This window comes from Coregonus clupeaformis, chromosome 10, assembly GCF_020615455.1.
Source record: "Coregonus clupeaformis isolate EN_2021a chromosome 10, ASM2061545v1, whole genome shotgun sequence".
Lineage (NCBI taxonomy): Eukaryota > Metazoa > Chordata > Actinopteri > Salmoniformes > Salmonidae > Coregonus > Coregonus clupeaformis.
In genome coordinates this window covers 38,072,005-38,081,593 of record NC_059201.1, presented here as the reverse complement: position 1 = coordinate 38,081,593, position 9,589 = coordinate 38,072,005, and the positions used below count along the sequence as shown (strand labels likewise).

The 9,589-nt window shown below is 43.1% G+C and overlaps 2 protein-coding genes across 2 annotated transcripts in view; one reads left to right on the top strand and one right to left on the bottom strand.

The window, feature by feature from the left end:
- Positions 1 to 439: 439 nt before the first annotated feature.
- LOC121575508 (glutaredoxin-1) lies at positions 440 to 6,382 on the top strand. The gene is made up of 3 exons (XM_041888634.2): positions 440 to 772; positions 2,842 to 2,978; positions 5,882 to 6,382. The coding sequence occupies exons 1-2, from the start codon at positions 566 to 568 to the stop codon at positions 2,953 to 2,955; spliced, it is 321 nt and encodes a 106-aa protein (XP_041744568.1). The 5' UTR covers positions 440 to 565; the 3' UTR covers positions 2,956 to 2,978; positions 5,882 to 6,382.
- Positions 5,902 to 9,589, bottom strand: part of LOC121575507 (rho-related BTB domain-containing protein 3-like) — a 34,762-nt gene continuing 31,074 nt past the window's right edge. Inside the window, exon 12 of the mRNA XM_041888633.2 lies at positions 5,902 to 6,020. Coding sequence (XP_041744567.2) covers positions 5,902 to 6,020 — 119 coding nt within the window. The remainder of the gene's footprint in view (positions 6,021 to 9,589) is intronic.

The following is a 9,589-nucleotide window of genomic DNA, read 5'->3' as shown; positions in this document are numbered from 1 at the left end:
CCGCATCTGAAGGCCATGAACAACTTCTCTGGTAGAAAACGGCCTATGTGGCATCGATGTTAGTCAGAAACATTTATTCTAGTGTCAAAATTGACTACAAAGTGAAAATAGGATAATTTCGGTCATAAAGTCAATCTTGTCCAAAACGGAGATTTGCGAGATAATTAGGATAAAAAAATTATGTCACTGAATGAAGGGTATGGTAACAGTTTTCCTTGGGTTGGGTTTATTTCAAACCACTGTAAGGCTGTACAGTCCAATATGAATGTCCAATACACACAGAAGGTTGACTGGTGAGCTTAATGTGTTAAATATGGCATTATTCCACTATATGTATGCGTTTTGATCAGTTTCAATGGGGTACTTTTATTTTGAAGGCCAACCGCAAATTCCACAATTGTGGCTAATCCTTGTGGCTAGTTTCACACAGGTCCTTCGATTTATAAACACGCCTCCTCTGACACAATACGGAAGTAGACTGCTCATCAAAACAATCAATTGATTGCGCCGAGCTTTTCATATCAAATTTGCAAGCCAATATTTTTGTCTTTCAACCAACGCAAGAATGGCACAGGAATTTGTGGAAACTAAACTTAGAGGAGACAAAGTTACAATATTTCTCAAACCGTCGTGCCCGTATTGCGTTACGGCCAAAGAGGTCTTGACAAAGTATAAATTCAAAGCTGGGCATTTAGAATTTATTGACATCACTGGACGGAGCGATATGAGTAGTTTACAGGACTACTTTTTGGAGATAACTGGCGCTCGGACGGTGAGTGTCTTCATTCGAGTATTGCCAGTATTTCAATTCGTTATTCCTTTTGTTGTTGTGGTGAGTGAGTGCAACACTTCATGCAACGTTGTATCGTCAGTTGGGCGCGATCTCAAAGATGGCTGTCACTCAATTGATGCTTTTTGAGAACAAAGAGTGCTTTTCGGTGAATGAGTTCATGACGAGCGTAATATCTCGACGTCTCAATTTTTTTGTATATCAAAAGACCGATATACTGTAGGATAAAAAATCTTATCTTATATATACTGTAGGATAAAAAGTGTTATTTCAACTGGGAACTCATGACGTCAGGGATTTTCAGGTCGGAAAGTCGGAGTTCTAGAAAGAGGCCCGAGTTCACGAGTTGGATTTCCGAGATGGATGACCGTTCAAATCGATTTTGCCCAGTCGGAGTTTTTTTTTTTCCGAGTTCCCACTTGCTTTGAACGCACAGACTGCGATCGGAACTCGGAGATTTCCGAGTTCCCAGTTGTTCTGAACGCGGCATAACAGTTCGATCTTCCACCCAATGACTCGGCAATCCATTAACGCTGATTGGCTTCAAGCTCATCACATGTGAATTTATTCAGCCGTTCATATTCATTTACTATCCCTCATCCGTATGGATTCAGAATTCATGTTAGCAAATCGCTCATGCACAGCTGCACAGTTCGCCTGTCCTCAAGCAGTGGTGGAAAAAGTACCCAATTGTCATACTTGAGTAAAAGTAAAGATACCTTAATAGAAAATGACTCAAGTAAAAGTGAGTCACCCAGTAAAATCCTACTTGAGTAAAAGTATTTGGTTTTAAATATAATTAAGTATCAAAAGTAAGTGTAACTGCTAAAATATACTTAAGTATCAAAAGTAAAAGGAGAAATCATTTCAAATTCCTTATATTAAGCAAACCAGACCGCACCATTTTGTTGTTTTTTAAATTTGGGGATAGCCAGGGGCACGCTCCAACTCTCAGACATAATTTACAAACGAAGCATGTGTTTAGTGAGTCCGCCAGATCAGAGGCAGTAGGGATGACCAGGGATGTTCTCTTGATAAGTGTGAATTAGACCATTTTCCTGACCTGCTAAGCATTCAAAATGTAACGAGTACTTTTAGGTGTCAGGGAAAATGTATGGAGTAAAAAGTACATCATTTTCTTTAGGAATGTAGTGAAGTAAAAGTATAAAGTTGTCAAAAATATAAATACCCCAAAAAACTACTTAAGTAGTACTTTCAAGTATTTTTACTTAAGTACTTTACATCACTGTTCTCAAGTGAACTGTCAAGCTGGCATGGATGCATTACACCGAGATTTAAATATTGATTTGACAGTCTGTTACATATCCCATCAACAATGAATATGACAGCGCTTATCAAATAAAGATGTATTATGCCAAACATGATAATTTCCTATCTGGTTAATGCTGGCCTGTTGATGGACTTCATGAGGATTCAGCTTCTCATGGATAACTTTTTTTTTTAAGACTGGGTTTTTCTGGATCAAAAAGGGCCTTAGGTGGTGGGCATAGTCTGTCTGAATTTTTTTGAAATATTTAAAGGCACCCATCTTGGTGTTTTCTTTAGTAATTTTAGCATTTTTAAGCCAATTTCTTGCAATTCTCCATGGAGCTGAGAGAGAATTTTGCAGTTTTAAAGATAATTTCCTGCAATTCTATGCATTTTGCCACAGCTAATGCTGTGTTCTTTTGCTCAAACCTAATAACAAAATCAAAATCATCACTGTTAAATTCATTGTTTTGGTAATTTTCAATTCCCCTGACTATCTAGCTTTCATTTTGGTATTTGTTAGTTGTCAAAGATTATGAAAAAAAAAATTGGTCCATTTATAATTTCTACATACTTTATCTGGTTTTAGTAGTTTTAAGTTTAAACTGAAAGCGTTTTCCATCCCGAAAATTATTTTTAAAAAACGTGTACAGTTCGGACTGCCCGCCCAAGGGTTTCTTTAGCAGAAAAATCCCTGAATGACATGGCCTAGTAGTTTTGCGATTCTTAATGATGTTTTCCTCTGTGTGTGTGTGTGTGTGTGTGTGTGTGTGTTTGTGTAGGTCCCGCGGGTGTTCATCGGTGAGGAGTGTGTGGGAGGGGGCAGTGACGTGGCAGAGCTGGACGAAAGTGGGAAACTTGAGGGGATGCTGCAGTCCATTGGAGCGCTGCAGTGACACACACGTACACACTGCCCCAGGCATGTACACACACACACACACAACCGAAAGGGAGTGAGGAGAGATGAGGCGCAAGGCAGGGGATTAGAGTTTGTAATGGGGAGAGGGAAGTGGTAGAGAGGGAAGTCGTAGAGAGGGAGAGAGAGAGGTGGGGGAGTAATGTGGCTCTTCAGCAAGCCTCCAGACTGGGAGAAGCTAAGGTGGTGTTTCAGGAGGCTAGAGAACAGATAGCTCAGGGACCAGAGAACCACGCCACCTGCTGGCCAAACAGGTCCTCTGTGGCCACCTTGGGACACAACACATAGCCTAAGGGCCTAGATTAAAATAATATTTCTGTCCATTTAGGGGACCCTTTTGGTTTATGAATGACCCCAGAGGCAAAGGTATAGCCTCTTTTAAGTCAAAAGCTTCCACCAAGGTACAGAGAGTGGGGTCTATTCTCTTCCAGAAACTGACTAAATAATGTATGGATTCGGTTGTTGGTAGCTTCAATTTAGCCTTCCCTTTGAGAGCGAATGTGAGATTCCGTAATCTCACAACACAAGATTAGATCGACGTTTGCGATGCATGCGTCATACCCAGCATGTTAACAAGGCAGAAGGGAGTGAAGAGTGAAACGGAAGCATTTTTACCTGCAGCAAGGTATCCCTCAACCTCTCTGCTAGAGATCCCTACATACAGTATGTCTCAATACACCAGTTGACCTGTTAGTCACAACTGTTGTTGTTGGCAACATTGACACAACCAGAAAAAAAGCATAAATGCACGTTACTCATACACTTACATGTGACTTACACTCTGTCACACACACGTGGATGAGGTGAAATTGAAGATGTTAAGATTACGCAAGGCTGATTAATTTAGCACTTATGCAGAGCCATTAAAACTACACTCTGCAACATTTTCAACATAAGGGGTCATGAGTAATAAAGGGCTTCCAATACACCCACAAAAAGCTTAGGAATTCAAGTAATTTGGTTATATTTCCAAAGTGTTTTGTGGTTTATGAGATTTAAAATGGTTTCAAATCATATTGTGTGTATACATGTATGCAGTTTAAATTCAAGCCAAAAGCAACCAAGCTTCAGACTAACCTTCAACACATGACATGCAGTATGTGAACATGTATGTGCGTTATTAATGCGCACTAACACACGTGACTGAAGACATCTCGTACCGAGCAGATGCATGTCAACGATTCAGTAGGCGACGTGCCAACGTGTTCTTCTAAAACATGTCTTTATTCCCAGTGACTCAGAGGTCACAACTATCACTATACACGACCATCCCCCGTGGCCAGAGGGCCACCATACCAAACACCCCGCACCCTCTAGTCTCCACATGCTGGGTGCATTACGCAGTTAGCTCTACTCCAGATGTAAAAAACACAAAACACCCCCTGGTACAGACAGTACACATTATAAAAATAGTCGCAGCACCGTCAAATTATAATCTCATGGCAAAAATGAGGTCAAACCAGAGGTTACGGTTTCAATGAACAGATCAAATAATTTGTTCATCACGGAAGGTGTGTATGTGGTGATTAAGTCTCCAGGTGCCCCAATGCTGTTAACAATTGGGTGCTCTCTTACGAGGATTTAGCATTGCAGAATAACCCAATAAGACAGCCATGTAGGACCACTATGTACAGTTATGTTGGCCTAGTCCCAAATCAACTCCTATAGCCCTAGGCACTTCTTGATGACCCATTACAGACATAAAAGAAGGGGACATTAAGTTGTGTGTAGGGTGTAGCCAATGAATGGACAAAGCCATTGATCCCGTGACACCATTCATTCCTATGTGAATACTCAATAGCGCATTGAAGCCAAATGAAGTCGGTTAAGATGGCGTCTCATGGAGACGTAACATGCGCAGTTTGAGCTACTCCAGGAAGTGACGTTGCAGGCTAGCTCACTGCTGCCCCCTCTCATTGAGTAACTCAAGTTGAAGGCCAACCAGGGTACTGCAGGCTGCCAATATTAGCAACTAAATTATCCTTATAACTTATTCTGTGTGAGATTTTACTTGGTTCAAGGACATCTAGTATATTAGAAGCACTTTTTTTTGAGAGGGGGTAGTCGTTTTCCCCTGGGTGTAGCGCCTTGAGTTGATTTGGGACGGTAGGATTCTGTGCCCAGCATAGATTAGTTACAGACATCCTCTATAGACGCACAATCACCGGTCACGTTCATTAGACAGAACACTCCCAAACATTTTGGATACATTTCAGCATGTTCCTTTGAACGTTTCCGGGCACGTGTAAATGTGAGCACCTTCTCCGCTAAAAACAAAAATGGATACACAGTTATTTGCCTTGGAAAGGGCCATTTTCATACCGTTATCCATTGGGCTATAGATACACAGTCCTCCATGGACAGATAATGGTGGCGTTCCAGGTCATCTTTTTTGCATGTGCACAATGCTTGGAGAAGGATTTACATATCAGAAACCACATTAGTATGATATAGAAATCTTCTGAGCTATGCAGCCAGCGCAACTGCAAAAAGGACAAACCTGGAACGTGGCCATTTTATTTTTTTCACCCTGGTCTCCAGTGGAATTCTACTGTCATTTGAAATTCTCCCTGGTTAAGTAAATCGGTCATTTTGTCCCAAGGACACAGTCACGTGTTGGTCCTCGGGGACCGGAGTGCATCACAGTCTTATATGTCACCTCCCGTAGATGTCGCCTTTCGACCAGGCCTCTTCGACCTTTCTGCTCTGCGCTGAACCCTCTGGGTCTTCTCCCGAACTGGCTAGCTTTCTGTCCCACTTTTTCACTGTCCATTTGAGGCAGATTGCTCAGAATTATATTCTGGTTTGTTTAATGCCTTCTCTCATTCTCTAAACTCTTCTCCCCCTCCTCTGTCTCTCGCCCCACACCTTCCTCTTCTCCGCTCCGCCTCTCACTACTTCTCCAGGGTGTGGCGGCGAGTGGGTGTCACATGACGAGGCAGCGGGACTTCTTGAGTTTGCGTCGACGCTGCTGGTACTCGCTCAGTTCCTGCAGGTACCCTCGGGAAGGCCAGCGCAGTCTCTCCACCTGTTCCCGCTCCTCCTCTGTCAACCGAGACAACAAAAACATAAGGTTGCCGTGACGATATCATGTCACCCCGCTCTCTCACACACACATGGACACGCACACACACACACAGTGGCAGTATTTATTTCTATCCATCATTGCCTAAATCAATATTTCTATAAAGCCATCATCAAGCCACATGCATGCTCTGCCTGATACACTTGTGTTTACACCCAAGAGCTGGACCAATGTCAGTAATATTGCGTAGTACTGTTTAGTCTTTGTATCGTGTATCACTTCACTTGTGCCCTTCCAGACCCGTCCATTTGACCTTAAATAAGCACTGGTGTACGATGAAAACATTGTTAATGGAAATAAACCTGTTCTAGATGCTACTAAACCTGCCCTGTGTGCTTATTAACCAGTGTGTGCTTTATAAATATGTCATAACCAGGGATGTAGTGGCTTGAAGAGCAGCAAGAAAGGTAAATGCTAACAATGCTAATTTAGCATCATCAATCAATCAATCAATTTTATTTTATATAGCCCTTCTTACATCAGCTAATATCTCGAAGTGCTGTACAGAAACCCAGCCTAAAACCCCAAACAGCTAGTAATGCAGGTGTAGAAGCACGGTGGCTAGGAAAAACTCCCTAGAAAGGCGAAAGCCTAGGAAGAAACCTAGAGAGGAACCAGGCTATGAGGGGTGGCCAGTCCTCTTCTGGCTGTGCCGGGTGGAGATTATAACAGAACCATGCCAAGATGTTCAAAAATGTTCATAAGTGACAAGCATGGTCAAATAATAATCAGGAATAAATCTCAGTTGGCTTTTCATAGCCGATCATTAAGAGTTGAAAACAGCAGGTCTGGGACAGGTAGGGGTTCCATAACCGCAGGCAGAACAGTTGAAACTGGAATAGCAGCAAGGCCAGGCGGACTGGGGACAGCAAGGTGTCATCATGCCCGGTAGTCCTGACGTATGGTCCTAGGGCTCAGGTTCTCAGAGAGAAAGAGAGAACGAGAGAATTAGAGAGAGCATACTTAAATTCACACAGGACACTGGATAAGACAGGAGAAGTACTCCAGGTATAACCAACTAACCCCAGCCCCCCGACACAAACTACTGCAGCATAAATACTGGAGGCTGAGACAGGAGCGGTCCGGAGACACTGTGGCCCCATCCGAAGAAACCCCCGGACAGGGCCAAACAGGAAGGATATAACCCCACCCACTCCGCCAAAGCACAGCCCCCGCACCACTAGAGGGATATCCCCAACCACCAACTTACAATCCTGAGACAAGGCCGAGTATAGCCCACAGAGGTCTCCACCACAGCACAAACCAAGGGGGGCGCCAACCCAGACAGGAAGATCACGTCAGTAACTCAACCCACTCAAGTGACGCACCCCTCCCAGGGACGGCATGAAAGAGCACCAGCAAGCCAGTGACTCAGCCCCTGCAACAGGGTTAGAGGCAGAGAACCCCCAGTGGAGAGGGGAACCGGCCCGGCAGAGACAGCAAGGGCTGTTCGTTGCTCCAGCCTTTCCGTTCACCTTCACACTCCTGGGCCAGACTACACTCAATCATATGACCTACTGAAGAGATAAGTCTTCAGTAAAGACTTAAAGGTTGAGACCGAGTCTGCGTCTCTCACATGGGTAGGCAGACTGTTCCATAAAAATGGAGATCTATAGGAGAAAGCCCTGCCTCCCGCTGTTTGCTTAGAAATTCTAGGGACAATTAGGAGGCCTGCGTCTTGTGACCGTAGCGTACGTATTGGTATGTACGGCAGGACCAACTCGGAAAGATAGGTAGGAGCAAGCCCATGTAACGCTTTATAGGTTAACAGTAAAACCTTGAAATCAGCCCTTGCCTTAACAGGAAGCCAGTGTAGGGAAGCTAGCACTGGAGTAATATGATCAAATTTCTTGGTTCTAGTCAGGATTCTAGCAGCCGTATTTAGCACTAACTGAAGTTTATTTAGTGCTTTATCCGGGTAGCCGGAAAATAGAGCATTGCAGTAGTCTAACCTAGAAGTAACAACTGCATGGATTAATTTTTCTGCATCATTTTTGGACAGAAAATTTCTGATTTTTGCAATGTTACGTAGATGGAAAAAAGCTGTCCTTGAAACAGTCTTGATATGTTCGTCAAAAGAGAGATCAGGGTCAAGAGTAACACCGAGGTCCTTCACAGTTTTATTTGAGACGACTTTACAACCATCTAGATGAATTGTCAGATTTAACAGAAGATCTCTTTGTTTCTTGGGACCTAGAACAAGCATCTCTGTTTTGTCCGAGTTTAAAAGTAAAAAGTTTTCAGCCATCCACTTCCTTATGTCTGAAACACAGGCTTCTAGCGAGGGCAATTTTGGGGGCTTCACCATGTTTCATTGAAATGTACAGCTGTGTGTCATCCGCATAGCAGTGAAAGTTAACATTATGTTTTCGAATAACATCCCCAAGAGGTAAAATATATAGTGAAAACAATAGTGGTCCTAAAACGGAACCTTGAGGAACACCGAAATGTACAGTTGATTTGTCGGAGGACAGACCATTCACAGAGACAAACTGATATCTTTCCGACAGGTAGGATCTAAACCAGGCCAGAACTTGTCCGTGTAGACCAATTTGGGTTTCCAGTCTCTCCAAAAGAATGTGGTGATCGATGGTGTCAAAGGCAGCACTAAGGTCTAGTAGCACGAGGACAGATGCAGAGCCTCGGTCTGACGCCATTAAAAGGTCATTTACCACCTTCACAAGTGCAGTCTCAGTGTTATGATGGGGTCTAAAACCAGACTGAAGCATTTCGTATACATTGTTTGTCTTCAGAAAGGCAGTGAGTTGCTGCGCAACAGCTTTTTCTAAAATTTTTGAGAGGAATGGAAGATTCGATATAGGCCGATAGTTTTTTATATTTTCCGGGTCAAGGTTTGGCTTTTTCAAGAGAGGCTTTATCACTGCCACTTTTAGTGAGTTTGGTACACATCCGGTGGATAGAGAGCTGTTTATTATGTTCAACATAGGAGGGCCAAGCACAGGAAGCAGCTCCTTCAGCAGTTTAGTAGGAATAGGATCCAGTATGCAGCTTGAAGGTTTAGAGGCCATGATTATTTTCATCATTGTGTCAAGAGATATAGTACTAAAACACTTAAGTGTCTCTCCCGATCCCAGGCCCTCGCAGAGCTGTGCAGATCCAGGACAGCTAAGCCCTGGAGGAATACGCAGATTCAAAGAGGAGTCCGTAATTTGCTTTCTAATGGTCATGATCTTTTCCTGAATGATTCAGACGAGATTCAGACGAGACTTCCGTCTCGCTTCCGCATTGTCTCCGTACTGCTGTGCTGTTTGTTGCTACTTGGCTACCTGCCAAACTATTCACGTTTTACTTTTAATAAACGTTTAATCAATCTTTGTGTTCAACAAATTTACCAACTTTTTAGTTTTGTCCTCACTCATCTTTTTTCGTTAAACTTTTTCACCCCGGACGTTTATCCCGAGACAGAAGAGTCATTTTCCTGTGCGTTTTAGCTGCCAACTTTACGTTATTTTCCTTTTTTCCATCGCAACTTTTTTCCCTTATTCAACTTTTTCACTCCGGACGCTTT

Excerpts from the sequence above, each read along its gene's own strand:
- LOC121575508 (XM_041888634.2), top strand. The coding sequence starts at position 566 with ATGGCACAGGAATTTGTGGAAACTAAACTTAGAGGAGACAAAGTTACA. Across the intron at positions 773-2,841 it reads AGATAACTGGCGCTCGGACG|GTCCCGCGGGTGTTCATCGG; the intron begins GTGAGTGTCTTC and ends GTGTTTGTGTAG.